Source organism: Nelumbo lutea, chromosome 1, assembly GCF_056320005.1.
Source record: "Nelumbo lutea isolate HS-2025 chromosome 1, American lotus-T2T, whole genome shotgun sequence".
In the NCBI taxonomy this organism is placed as follows: Eukaryota; Viridiplantae; Streptophyta; class Magnoliopsida; order Proteales; family Nelumbonaceae; genus Nelumbo; species Nelumbo lutea.
In genome coordinates, this window is record NC_142684.1 from 210,522,568 (window position 1) to 210,537,813 (window position 15,246).

General features: G+C 37.7%; 1 protein-coding gene across 2 annotated transcripts in view; it reads left to right on the plus strand.

Annotated features, from left to right (window-relative positions):
* The first annotated feature begins 8,594 nt into the window (after positions 1-8,594).
* Positions 8,595-15,246, plus strand: part of LOC148880780 (AP-2 complex subunit mu) — a 59,346-nt gene continuing 52,694 nt past the window's right edge. The window contains exons 1-2 of one of the 2 annotated variants that reach the window (XM_088962806.1): positions 8,595-9,160; positions 11,648-11,825. In XM_088962806.1, coding sequence (XP_088818932.1) covers positions 9,030-9,160; positions 11,648-11,825 — 309 coding nt within the window. In that variant the 5' untranslated portion in view covers positions 8,595-9,029. The remainder of the gene's footprint in view (positions 9,161-11,647; positions 11,826-15,246) is intronic. The other variant, XM_088962807.1, reaches the window with a different exon arrangement.

The window sequence follows — 15,246 nt, forward strand, 5'->3', positions numbered from 1 at the left end:
TTAGTTTGATGAAAGGGTAAACAGAGGAATTTTGAATTGAAATTTATTGTATAGTTATTTTGGGAGGTCATGGGTCTGATGGTGGATTCAAATCTAGTGGTTGAGGTGTAATTAGGGGTTAGTTGGGGCCATTGGATAGGTATCAGGCAGGTTTAATGCTGGATCTAATGGCTATTTGGGTGAAATTTGGATTTTTTTAGGTTTTTGGGTGTTTCGAGAGGACCGAAAGGGTCTGATTGAGTTTTTGAGGTGAATTGAATGTTCAGGTGGCAAACTGAGCAAAAATCGGGTGCTGACACCCTAGCAACCACAAGAAGGCCCTAGCAACCCCTGGTACGATCTTATATACACCCTGCAACCCCATGAAGGCCTTACCAACCCCAATTGCGATGGAATATGCCCTATCAACCCCAAGAAGGCCTTGATAACCCTAGGAGTAATAGCAAATCAAACCAAACAACATTTCGAAATGCGATGAGTTACCCTGGCAACCCTAAGGGGAGCCTGGAAAATATCAGGTGCGATCACAAAATTTCAATACATAAGTTTCTCTTAAATATAACTACCTACCCTTGTAAACCTAGGAAGTTCCTAGCAATACCAGGCACAATGACCAAATTGCAACACTTGACTATCCAAAGTGCGATGACTTACCCCAACAGTCCTAGGAAAGCCTTGGCAACATCAAGTGTGATGATAAGTCCCGACACAGTTTTCCCAAACGTGATAAAATGTCTTGGCAAACCCAGGAAGACCCTGGAAACCCAAAGGTCGATGGCAGACAATGACAAGAAAAAAAACCATAACAACAGCAAACACGACAATGAATCTTAGCACTTAGCATACTCAAGCATGATGACATACCCTAGTAACCCCAGGAAGTCCCTGGCAAACCCAAGTGCGTTGACATACCCTCCCTTAATAAAGCAAACCGCAAAGCTTACTATAGTCAAACAATTGTTCAAGAACTTGGCATTAGTAAGCTTCGACATTGTCCGTCTCATGCCAAAACTAGTAGGGAAAACACTCTTTTCAATTGATTGTTAATATTTTCAAACTATACGACTACATATACAACACGTAGTTCAAATAAATGATCTGTGATATTATTACAAGAATATTAGTATGCTTCAACAAATGCTCAAATCACAGCGCTAGAGCATTAGCATGTCCCAAAATCATGCACACTTAATGGAAGCTTCCTATCTCCTTTGTACCATATTTTCCCCTACCTAATACTTCACTTACAGAAATGTAGAGTCATAAAATCATCCTTAAACCATTCTTGTTTTTTTAGAAACCCACCAGCAAACCTATCAACAACATATCAACAGCGTTGCGATATTCCAACAATATTTAACACGTATGAATACACTTGAGATTCTATATACACTTCTAACAAAGCATACTTAACCCAACCTCAGAAGAATTCAAATGGGAGATATAGACTTGGCCCGATCTTTTCCCCTCTCGAATTTTTCTTGATAGAATGACTTCTATAAAGAAACAGGAGGTTAAAAATCAATTCGATCTAATTTCTTTCATGCTTCTTGATAGAATGACTTCTCTCAAGACAGGGGGCTGAGTATACCAACACAACCAAATGCAAATGATCAAATAATCAATGCCAAATTTCAAAGAAAATGAAAGATGAGCTCAATGCAATCGCTTGCGTTTGTCGCCCAAATAACACCAAGATATATCAAAATAGAAATGCATATTGATAAACTCACACTTATCAAATTAGCCTACCCAAATTAAAATTTTCTCATGAACACAGACTGCTATGCACCCTAATCAGGAACAAGAATGATCACCACACCCAACACTGCAAACGCACAAAATCGAGGTGCCATGACACCCATGGCCCCCCGTACTCATCACTTTGTCATATACCTCCAATTAAACCCAATGACACGAATCGATATGCCCTCACTTACCAACAAGTAGGGGCTAATATAGGTATATGTTGATTGCACAAATATGGGGGCAAGAGGAGGTGCTAAACTGATGCCACAAGAACACCTGTGATGAGTTCATAACTCGGCACACATCCGTGATGAGCTCAAAGCCAGCAACAGACTTACGATGAGATCAAAGCTTGAAATGAGCTTGCGATGAACTAAAGACCACTTTAGGCCTGCAATAGACCCAAAATGATAATGATGAAGATAAACTCAGAGCCATTGTGAGCCTGTGATGAGCATGAAGCCATTTGTCTCGCCCAAAATTATTACCCTTGGCTAAACAGTCATTGAAGCATAGCTTTAGGTGTCGAATCCATAGAGAAGCTGATTAAACCAACAAAATGAGTTATCTCTAAGAGTAAATAACCTAAAAGAAAATGATTTTCTAAAAATAAAAATAAAAATATTTGAATAAAAGTAACAATGATTAAATGATGAAAAGTAGTATTGTGATGAACAAGGTTTCAAAATTCACTTAATCGATTTGTTCAACTATTCACAACCTTGATTCTTATTTATTAATCAATTGCAAGTTTCACATCCCAAACAAGCAATCGAAAAATATAACTTTAAAAACCAACAGCAAGAACAAAAGTATTTGTTTTGAGAAAATTAATTTTCAAAGAGGAATAGAATGATCTATTCTTACAAGCTATCCAAGAACGACAATATATCCAACTGACAGTATTGCAATAAAGGATCAACCCATAAAATAATTCTACCCAATCAATTATTTTCTAACAACTTGCACATAAAAAGAGCATGACTAATCTTATATGGAAATTGAAGAATATAATTTATGGGTTTATCAAATAAAAAATTAATAAAAGAAGTTTCTCAAGAACAAAATTAAGCAATGAAATCTCTCAAGGAATCAAAGTAAAATAACAAGTAAAACTCATCGATTAAGATCCTCCTTAGCCTTGTTGAAGCTTTAGCCTTGCTTGAACGTCATTCTCCCCTCTTCTCTTCCGTGAAAGACTAAGAAAATAATGTTAAAATAACCCTGGAAGTCGTCCCCCTTTTTGGTTAGATTTTTCCTTTTTATTGTGCTGCTAGGCTCCTCAATCTGCTCAGCCCAGACCCACGTCTTATCCCCCAATTTTCACCTTGATAGAGATTGATTTAGAAAAAGTTATCAACAGATGAATTGTAACCCTATCTCTTAGTTACCCACATTTTCAAGAATCATCGAACTTCGACATTTGTAGAGAAAGATATTCCTAAATAATAAACATTTTCAAAGTAAAATGAAAAACGAATCAACACTCATACTTGGGCGATGGAACTTGGGCTTGGGTTTCTTGGACCTATGTTTGGGCTTTCCTCCATTCAATTATTAATTCTTTCATCATAAAAATTGCACAAATAGTAAAATTAACATTTATAAAATTATTGTGGAAAAATATTACTTTTAAGCACTTTATTTTACAAATGTCAATTGTTGAGAACACTTTAGATATACACTTTCATGCTTTCATCACCATTGTGAACCTGCAATGAGCTTAGATCCATCTCAGACTCGTGATGAGCACATAGCTGTCACAAACTTGCAATGAACACAAAATTAGTGTGAGACTGCAATGAGCTCAAAGCCATCACAAGTGAAAAGCGATAAAAAAGGCATATGATTTACTAATGTCGTGCATGATAGAGCATCCAATGAGATTAAAAGACTTATGAGATTAGTAATTGACATCATCTGCACTGCGTTAGCATAGGAGAACCACAAAAGGAAGTAGCATACATGTACTATGAAAATCTTCAAACAAAAGGAAACTTCGTCCTTGAGGTATCTCATAAGATACATGGTGAAACCCCAATGATGCTCCCTTAATAATTGATGTAAGGATAAAGACCCATTTTCCTAATAATAAAAGTCTCATTTTAAATCCTTCTCCTTATAGCCTTGGGTTTCTTTCTATAAAAGGGGGAACAACTCTCCCCTAAGGAGACGATGTATCATATAATCTAAACTTAGGATTTCTCGGAAAGGGACTCTCCCTGCTCTCCTCTCTTTCTCTTTCTTCCCCACATCCTCTCTCTTTCCCATCACCTTCTCCAAGCCTTCAAAGACTTAACCAACCTCCATTGCCTTACCACGGGACCAACAGTTGGTGTGTTTAGGTGGTTTGGAAAATTTGTGGATTGGGATTGTTAAAGTTGTGCAATACTGAAATCAATCTGAATTTTTTTAAAGGGAATTGGAGCTGGTCTACATTTAGATTGTATCTAGACCAAAGTGTGTGGATGTAGACATCTCTAGTGTGTTTTTTGGACCTTTTTAGGTATTAGGAGAGATCTTAAGGTGTGTATTAAAACTAAAAAATGTTTTTGAATCATGTCTTCTAAGAATTCTGCAACTTTTAGGATTCAGGAGGTCAAAACAAAATGAGTGGGGGATGGATATACATTTCCCCATGGTTGTAATTCCCTTTGATGGACTAAACTACCTTGAATGGTCTAGGGGAATTGAAGTTTACATTACTACTATGGGGAAAATAGGGTACATCAATGGTAAAGTGAAGGAACCAAAGTTTGGAAGTGTTGAACATGGTAGGTGGGACCAAGAAAATAGTATGGTGATGTCTTGGCTTTTGGTTTATTTTCATGCTTCTACAAGTAAGGAAGACATTTATGTGGGCTGAAACAGATTGTGAATATGGGAACAAACGAAATTTACCTATTCAGAGAAGAGACACTATACAAAAATATACCAATTACAAGTTGAATCCTCCACCTACAAGCAGGGGGAAAATAGCATCTCGGTGTACTACTTAGGTCTAACATCAATCTGGAAGGAACTTGATCATTATCAAAATGTGAATTGGAAGTGTGATGAAGATGCAAAGGCCTACAAGTCACTTGTCTCCTAACAACGAGTATTTTCTTTTCTTTTGATGTTGAATCCTACATATGAGTCCATGAAGGTACAAATCTTAGGAAGTGAGAACTTACCTTTAGTTTAGGAAGTTTATGCCCAAGTTCAGTCTAAAGAGAATAAAAGAAGTGTGATGAATTGTACAGAGGGGGAGCCAGTTGCACTAGCAATTCGATGAGGTACAAATTCAAATGACGGAAGCCCATTTAAGAAGGATGATTCACAAAAGATAGTGGATGATAAAGACAAGTTTTGGTGCAACCACTATCAAAAGTTTAGGCACACTAGAGACACATGTTGGGAACTCCATGGAAAGCCTAAATGGGTTCAAGAATTGAGTAAAAATCAACATCTGATTAGAGTAAGAAGCCAACTTAGTAGAGTCAAAAGAAATATAACTCAACAAATGTGGCATCTCATGAGACTAGTCCCATGGTACCCCAAGAGCGATACTCTGGTTCTGACCCCAAGGAAGAAATTATCAACTCCTTTCATAACTACTTGGAATTATATGGTAGGACACTTCACCAGATGGATTCTGGCCCAACTCTTTCTACCTCCTTTGTGTCTACATCAGGTAACACTGCATTTGCTTCCCATGTGTCATCTCAAACATCTGATTCCCCTTGGTAATTGACTATGGAGCTTCAAACCACATGACTGGTAAGTCAACTTTATTTCAGGCATATAACCTCCTCTCTGGGAGAGATAAGGTGAGACTAGTTAATGGATCATTCTACACTATAGCCGGTCAAGAAACCATCTCCCTTTCTTTTAGTCTTATCCTCTCTAATGTGTTGCATATTCCTAAATTACCTATCAATTTACTTTCCATTAGCAATATTATTCACTCATTGAATTATTCAGTGACCTTCTTTCCTTCTTTGTGTGTTTTTCAGGACTTGGGGGAAGACGATTGGTAGAGGAAGCACGGTGGATGGTCTCTACGTGTTGGAGAATGGGTTATTTAAGTCTTTGTTAGTTAGTGACTTATAATGTCAGACATGTCAATTAAGCAAACTGCGAACATCCCATTGAAATTGGGTGTCACTTCATGTTTATGAGAGGAGCCACCGCCCATCAATAACTTGAACATGGGAGTGATGGGCCTTCCTTTTTTGAGGAAAAAAAAAGACTCCCAATCCAAAGAAAAGACAAGACTCTAGGCATCAAGGGAGGGAGAGGCAGGTGTTAGGCACCCCTCTCCCTTTCTTATCTTGTGAATGCCAAATCTCAATAAAAGTTGAGAAAACTTATAGGCTTCCCTTGTCCAATGAAACTTCTATCATGAAGGGGATACCCTCTCATGAGGCTCCATCTCCTCCTCTCCCTCTTTTTAGGCATGGGATGCTCTTAGAGGAGCAAAGGGCCGGCTGAATACACAGTCATCCCCTCTTTATCCAAATCCTCCCACGTTCTTACTTAAGGAGGAGAGAGAGAGATTAAGTCTCAAGAAGCTTATCTCCCATGAACGACTCCAAAAAGCAAACATTAATAGAAAATAAATAAATAAATAAAATTAAACAAGAAGCTAATCTCTAAGCCAAGTATTCAGCCTAAGGCCACACAACCTAAGCACATACAAACCTATGGCAAAATCTTCAAATAATCCAAAAAGAAATTAAGGGAAAACAAAGAGGGGGAATCAAATATGTATTAACTAGTTGTGAAACTATTGAGATGCATTCGGCTGGACATACTAGTCACTTCCAAACATAAGTTAGAAAGTATCATGGTGGACAAGTATGCTATAAAAAATCGGCCTAGACACCTTTGCATACACAAAAAAAAAAAGCAAAGAAAAAGATAAAAAACCAAGGGAATGTGAAGCAACAACCCGAATAGTTATGTTAACTTTTTCTCAAGTAAAAAAAAATCAATTAACAGTCGGCTAAATACTTTCCTAAGCAGAAATACATAATGAAAGAAAGAAGAAGAAGAAAAATAAAAATAAACAAAAAAAAAAGAAAATAACAATTGTAAATTCGGTGGGAAGTTTACCTTCTTTGTAGCTTTTCCTTCAAGATATTGGGGCTGTTATGAATGAAATTTCGATGGAGAAGCTAAGGCTAGATGTCACCTATTTGATGGGGCAGAATAGGAAGATATGTTGATTTTGTTGGGAAGATGGATTGAAAACTTTAGCTGAGTCTCCTCTTTTCTTTCTTCTTCTTGTAATCCTCTTCTTTCTTCCTTCTTCCTTCTAATACGATCTAGGTGAGAGGTTTCTTTTTTTTCGTTCCTTTATTTTCTTGTTCTGATGGCTAGCAAAAATGGATGGAGAATGTGGAAGGGAAGAGGGGAGTAAAGAGAGATATTTCAGTGGTAAAAGTCCAGCTAAAGAAGAGAGGGAGATGGAGGAAGCTAGGGTTTGGTTGTTGGGTGTGGGGGAGAAGAGATGGGTGAGAGGGAGAGTTTAATGGTGGAGAGAAAGGAGAAAGTTGCAGTTTGGTTGATGGGTGTGGGGGAGAAGAGAGTGTGAGTGGGGAGAGGTGAAGGGAGGAGGAAGGAATGTCTTTTTCTTCTAGGATTGGTTCGATTAGTTTTGTAATATCGATTTTTCTCTTTTTTTATTTTATTTTTTCTTAGGCTTTCTTTTAAAACCAAATGGAGAGGGGTTGGTTCAATTAGTTGGGAATGGACTAAATTGGGGTGGTCTAGTTCTATTTGGACCGAATTAGGTTAATGTCTAGTTAGGGTTTAAATGAGAATGGTTAGAGATTTAGGGTTTAGCTAAAGTGGTTAGAGGGCTAGGACATATTTGTACTAATCTAACGGGTGGAGTCTTCTAGACAAGGCTCCTTAAATCACTCCCGCTTGTCTCCCCCTCATTTTAATGTCTAGAATGAAAGGGGATTTGAAATTTAAATTTTAAAATTCAAACTTAGGAGCCAAAACTAGAGGGGTGGCTAGGGTTTTGGAGTGTGTAAGTAAGGGTTAGGACGATCCTAGGGTGGAGAAGCAAGGGAGGCTCAAATCTAGGGCTAGGATTGATTCCAAGTTTAGTGAGGACTTTGGGGTGATTTTAAAAAATGTGTAAGGACATAAATGAAAAAACGGGAGGTTTTTTTTTGCATAAGAAGGCAAATCCAAGGGGGAATGATGTGTATGATTCAAGGGTTAAGATTAAAACTAAAGATGTTAGGGTTTATCTCAAACAACTATTTCACATGAATTGGAATCTTCGTAGATAGAGGGCTAAAATGGGAAATTTTGTAACAAAAATTTCCAAGGGGGTTCTAAGGTGTCCGAAAAGGGTGATGATAGGGTTTGATGGCCTTGGGGCATGTGCCAGAGTGAGAAATTATGGTTTGGAGTGTGTCAAGCAATGTAGGCTGTTGAATCAGAAATTTTTCTTGATGGAAAGGTAAAGTGGTCATTTTAGGTCTAGAAAAAGGAAGAGGGTTTATTTGGGCATTTTTCATACTTTTGGTTTTTTTGCTTATATTTACCGTAAGGGCCAATTAAAGGTATCTTATAGCAACTCGCCCAGAACCATGTAAGTTTTTCAATTTGATATAATATTATGCCCTCTTTCCCTTTGACAAAAAAAAAAGTCATTTTATTATTAATATACATATACATACATTATAAAAAAGGCAAAATCTGTAAAAAATTATTTTTGGCATATTTTATATGTTACTTAATATTTTAAGCATTTTTAGTTTAATTTATTTATTAATCGTATTAACGCCCAGAGACCAGAGATGGTAATAGAGCATAATACATACGTCTACAGAGCACGTGCCGTCAAAAGTCAATCTCCCGCTGTTTTTCTTTTTGATCAGCAAACAAGCGAGAGAAGAAGAGAAAACGCTGACGGAGAGAACTTTGAAAAATCCCATTTTTTCTCGCACACGTTCTCTTTCAATTGAATCAGAATCAGGCTCTCCTCCAGCAAAAGGTGCCTTTGTCATCTCCCGGCGACGACGACTTGAGCTGCTCCGTGCAAGCCCCCAGCAACTCTCGAATCGGGAATTCGAAACCCTAGATCTGAAATCCCACCTACTTCCTCTCTTATTGCCTGCATTCTGTACGTGGATGGTTTTCTGATCGCTTTCGGTTCGCTCTCCGAAGGTTCTGCGTTGGGGATCTCAATTTGAGACCTTTCAATTTTCGGTCCGCTGGATCGAAGATGCCGGTGGCGGCTTCGGCTATATATTTTCTGAATCTTCGGGGCGATGTTCTCATCAATCGTCTGTATCGCGACGATGTGGGGTAAGCCCAACTATCGGATTTCATCAATCGTCTCTATTGCGTTTCTGCACTTTTACGAGTCTTGGGTACTGGGGATTGTAATAGTTGCATCAAGGTATTTCAGATACGCTTAGGAGAGAAAAATTAGAGTTTCAGTGTTTTGAATTTTTGATAGAACTACGGTATTCATGGTCTTGAATGGTGTGGGTTTTCGTGTAAGTTTTATAAATATTTTATACAAATATATGTATTATATATGTATGTAATTTTTCCTCAGAAAGATCATAGAAATCAACTGAAAATGGTTTTGATGTTTCTAAGGATCCACAAAATGATTTTGTAAAACTGACTCATTAGAGTTGGATGTTGTGAGCTTGTGACTGCGAATTTTTCCCACTCCATGGACTGGACACCCTTCTTCGTAGCACTAGCACTTGCGCATTGTACACCATTTTAGTAGAGGATATTTCCCCATGGCCCCACAAAAAAAAATCTTCTCAATTTGCCGGGAAATATGTTCAAGAACCAAAATTCTGAATTTTATCATGTATTTTTTAACCATAAATAGATTCCATCCCTTTTTAAAGAAATAGGTGGGATTGCTTAACACTAGATCATTGGGATTTGGAAACTAAACTCCAGACATATTCAATTATACTCATTCTACAAGGAACAAAATCGGCTATGTCTTTGGACCATGTAGGGCTTGAAGTTGAAGGGGATTAAAAGATTGTAGTTGGGTGGTTATAGCAAAGCAAGGTCCTTGGCATCCAGATTGTAAAATTAATGGCAGAAGACTTTGATGAAGGTATTTTCCCTGCAAGAAAAATACTTTGAACAGTTAACAATAAAAAAAAAAAGAAATAGGTGGGATGCCTTTTAATTACGTTTCTATGACCATAAAATACCTTCCCATAGAGACCATTTAATTGTGGGACACCACCTACGTTAGACCTTAGACAAAAATAGAAATTTTTGGACTGCAAACAAAAACTGCTGGACTAGACAAGTATTAATAAAACAAATTTTTTATTTAATAAATTAATTACCGGGACTATTGAATGAAGATGGAGCAATGTGGAGCTACAGAAATAAAAGCAAGAAGTTTAGATGGGTGACTAGAAATTCCCAATTGAAGATTCAATGGGTGCAAAGATCAACCACTTGTTTGGTGATGCCTTATCAAAACAAGGGGTTGAAAGGTAATGGTGTTGATTGAGATGATCTGAAACTCTGAAAGCTGAAGTGGCAGAGGAGAAGGGGCTGAATCCCCCTCAGATCTGGTAACCTGAAGAGTGATTAAGGACTGGGTGAGAGGGAGAGAGTTGGAACTCTCTCGGTAATGGTGGCAATGGTTTTCTTACGCTGAATAGGTGGAGAATATCCTGCACTAGGGTTTCGAAGCTGATACTTCCTTTCTGAAGTTTTGATTACTGATGCTCATTTTTGGGATTTGAGCTGATATTTGTATTTGTTGTTCGAAGTTTCTAGACTTGAAGGTCTTTTTTGGATATGTTACTTTATTCCTCTGTGTTTATTTGATTATCTTTTAGAAAGTCATGACCAAAACACTATTATAAAATATGCCTGACAAGATAGGCATGTCGGTTAGTTACCCCGTCTGCTTTGTTTGTTACAAGAGGAATCACATGAAGGTTGGTACAAGGTCACATGCTTTTCCCAACCTCATGTGTGTATTCCAGATCTTGTCAATTGCTTATCATCATTGGTGACCTTGTTTCGCATGACTATAATAGCCAAAGTGCCTATTTCACACGTCCTCTGATTCTTACTATAGTTTTATGCATGTCTATGCTCTTATAAGGATTAACAAAAATCAAGTGTTTTATTATCAGAAAAGAAAAACAGAAATCAAATGTTTTGGGCTAAATTGCAACTCATTTGACAAGAGTGAGGTAGTAGGGACTACCTCTTATATTGATTGGGTGTACAATTTGTACACATTTGTTTACTATTAATAATAAAAAAAATTTCTTGGGGAATTGCTTATCATTGTTGGCGCCCTTGTTTTGCATGACTATAATAGCTGAAGTTCTTATTTCACATGTCCTCTGATGCTTAACTATAGTGTTATGCATGTCTATACTCTTACAGGGGTTAACAAAAACCAAATGTTTTATTTATCAGGAAAAAAAAAAACAGAAATCAAATGTTTTCCGCTAAATTGTAACTCATTGGACAAGGGTGAGGTAGTAGGGACTACCTCTTGTATTGACTGGTTGTACAACTTGTACATGTTTGTTTACTATTAATAAAAATTTTTCATGGTTGCTTATCAAAAAAATAAATAAAACAGACATTTTTTTTTGAGAACAGATAAAGTAAAACCATAATAATCAGAAAAGCCATCACCCATGTACAACAAGAGACTGTACATTGGGGAATCTACAAAAGGATCGCTGCAAATGCAATCAATTAATTACAAAATGATAAACCTCTGATCCATGAAACTTTTGCATTTTTTCTCCATCTATTCAAGTTTATATTTCTGGATTTTGTTGGTGACTGCATAATTGCATTTTCTCTTCTCTCTGTGGGGCAGTTCCTTCAAGCATCTTATTAATTTTAATGGTTCTTTCAGTGGAAATATGGTGGATGCATTTCGAATGCATATAATGCAAACGAAAGAACTTGGTACATGTCCTGTTCGGCAAATTGGAGGTTGCTCTTTCTTTTACATGAGAATCAGCAATGTATATATTGTGATTGTTGTCAGCAGCAATGCTAATGTTGCTTGTGCATTCAAGTTTGTTGTTGAGGTAACTCATCTTCTGTTCTTGCAACCATGCTATCTATAATGGATTTTATGGTTTCCCAGGAAAACACAGAACATGCTACAGTCTTATTTGTGCATGCACATGAAAAAGATTCAAAATATTATTGTAGCAATGCATATGAGAAATTTCAATTTAAGATATATGTATCGGGGATACATGGATAGGGCCATGGGGGCCATTACTTGGTATAATGGTGAAATCTCAAGCTAGCGAGTGTGAAAAAAATGGATTTGATTCTGGGAGCAGTCACTTTGTGTAAAAATTTTCCAAAGGTTTGGACTTTATCCAATCCACCCCTCCCAAGACTCCAAAGAGCCAGGATGACATTGGGTTATAGCATTTTTTTTTATCAGGGATACATGGATACATGGATACACAAAGTTTAACACATGTAATCTAAGATACTTATTTGATACCTCAAAGTTTTTTAACACAAATAATTTAAGAACACTGTTTAATGCATAATAATTTAAAAGCATGGCATATGAACCATAAATATTATAGTAATTGGTAAGGTACTTCAACACACAAAAAGTCCCCAAAAATACCAATGCTACTTTTTATTTTTTTTTGAGAAAGGTAAAGTATTGGTATTGTATTGAAAAACTATAAAGATCAAAAGAACATCCCCATGTACAAAGAGGACCTGTACAATGTGAATAAACAGAACTAAGAGATCAATCAAAAAAGCTCCAGCATGCAAAAAAGAAATGAGCTAGACACCCTGAAATATTTTTTTGTACACCCTTTCAAGAACAAAGTAAATCTATAAGAAAATTTCTGATTTCTAGGTAGGATGCTTGTTGTCAAAAGTATGACTATTCCTTTCCTTCCACACTGTCCAAATGATAGCAGCCTGGAAGGTATTCCAGAGAAGCCCCTTCTATTCAAGCCTTTGATAGACCAACCCTGCAATAGCTGAAGTAGAGATTGTGGCAAGCAGAAATGCAGCTAGGAGAAGCTACAATGCAAGAAGATATGGCTTGAGGATTCCAGGATTCATTGCAGAAAGAGCAAAGATCATTAGGAAGAGGCATTCCTCTTCTAATTAGCTGGTCTGTGGTTGAGCATCAATTGAGGGCTGCAGTCCAGAGAAGGAAAGCAATTTCAGAAGGTATGTGAGGACACCAGATCCTAACCCAGGGAAAGCAGAATCTTGTCTGTAGGAGAGACAGCCATAAAGAGATTTTACTGAGGATTTACCTGATTTCTCCAAGCACCAAACACTTTCATCTTCCAGCTGGGGATTAGGCATTATGCCTTGGATAAGGATTAGCAGAACCTGATGAAAAAAGGTTTATTAGATCAGCCAATGGACCAACTTTCCAATCATTGAGTTTCTTCTAAAGGAAGGGCCCCAGAGAATCCTGTCACTCACCTGATCAAAGCACTCCTCCACCACAGCCTCCTTGTTTTGAGCTTATATCATAGAGTGAGGGGAACCTATCTTTCAAAGTTGTTAGAGTCGGCTGTAGAGGGGTATTTTAGTCATTTTACTTATGTTATATGCTTGATGTAATTACTGTTATATTCTAAGTGATGTGTCCCACTCTTAAGTGGGGGCACAATAGTCATTCAGCTTCTATTTAGAATACTATAAATAAATCTGGCCGACTAGAGAGATAGTGTGTTCTCTAATTCAATCCATTCTTTTCTTCTACCTCTTCTTCTCTTCTCCTATCTCTCTTTTCTTTCATTCTTGTTTTCTGTTATTCTGAAACTGAAACCTGTACAGATCTGAACTTTATTCATGGTATCAGATCTGTTATAAATCAGTTGAGATCTGCCCAGTTTTCTGTGCCTCCCAATCTAGTATTTTGCAGATTTCTCTTCAGTCACTTGGAGTTTGACAAAAAGGCTGAAAAGGAGTGATTGCTTTTTGTTTATGGAGGTTTTGATGCCTCCGGTTGGTAGTGTTGTGGTGGGGAGCAATCTCTGGTGTGTTGCAGACCTAGTATTATGTGCATGAGGTGTATTTGGGTGATTTTTTGTGGTGTCGAAAGTGGAGAACAGTGGTGATTACCATTGTTGAAACTTGTGACAGTAGATGTTTCAGCAATAGTTAGTCGTGGATGTGCAGTGTGGTGATCGGTTAGTAAGGTAGTGTGACATATGCGTGTGATTTTTTTTATGGCAGCTATAGGAGACATCAATGAACACGTCTAGTGTTATGACTCCCCCTGATTACTTGAATGTGCAGATGACCTCTACTAAACTAAACGGAGAGAATTATGTACCTTGGGCTAAGTTTGTTGAAGTTTTTCTTAGAGCTAAGAAGAAGGTGAAGCATGTGAAAGAAGATAAACCCTCAATTGACTCTTAGGAGTACAGTGATTGGGAACAAGAAGATGCACAAATTATGACTTGGTTGTGGAATAGCATGGAACCTAAGATTAATGTGAATTTCATGTTCTTAGACACAACTAAAGAGATTTGGGATCATGCAAAGAAGCTTTACTTAGGATAGGACAATACTACTAGAGTATACTAGCTTTACCAAGAGTATTTTAATTTGTAACAAGGTAATCAAAGTCTTAAGGAGTACTAAGCTAGCCTGTGGAATCTTAGGAATGAGCTGACTATTTATCATCGCTTTACATCTGATGTCAAAACCCAACAACAACAGAGAGAGAGAGAGAGTAGTTTGATGTAACCCGATTTTTAATGGGATTGAAGTGTGAATATAAACCGGTGAGAGCACAAATACTAGGTGGGTCTGCCCTTCCCTCTCTTGAGGAGGTGTTTGCTCGTCTCAGGAGGATTTCGGTTGGGCTTACAGAGAACTCTTACCATATCTAATAGGTCTGCTTTTGCAGTGACAAGAGGGGGAGGTCGTGGTGGTAGAGGAGGAGCTCGGGGAATTCAGCCAGGTTGTATTGGAGGTTGAGATTTAGGGGGAGTTCATGGTAAAGGGCATAGCGGTGGTCCACGGAAGTGTACACATTGTAGAATGGAGGGACATACTATCAACTTTTGTTGTGATTTACATGGCCCACCTTCAACTTGGGCAAATCATGTAGTGGCATAGTGGTGGGGATATGAGACAAGAAAATCAGCAAGCTGATTAGACACCTACATCTATAGATGCCTCCGGGTAAGAGATGATGAGTCATGAGTGTTCCATGTGATGAGTATGAGTGATTTCTTTAGGCTACTCAGCAGAATACAATTATGCTTGCCCACTCAGGTATGACTTATCTGGCATCCAAACCCTCTCATTGGATCATTAACTCTGGAGCTTTTGATAATATGACTGGGATTCCATGTGTGTTTTCTTCTATTTTTCCGTCCTCTACACTCCACATTGTTACCCTTGTTAATGGCTCCACCTCTTCCATATGTGGTATTGGTATTGTTAACACTGGTTCACTATCTTTGTCTTCAGTTTTGTGTGTTTCTAAAT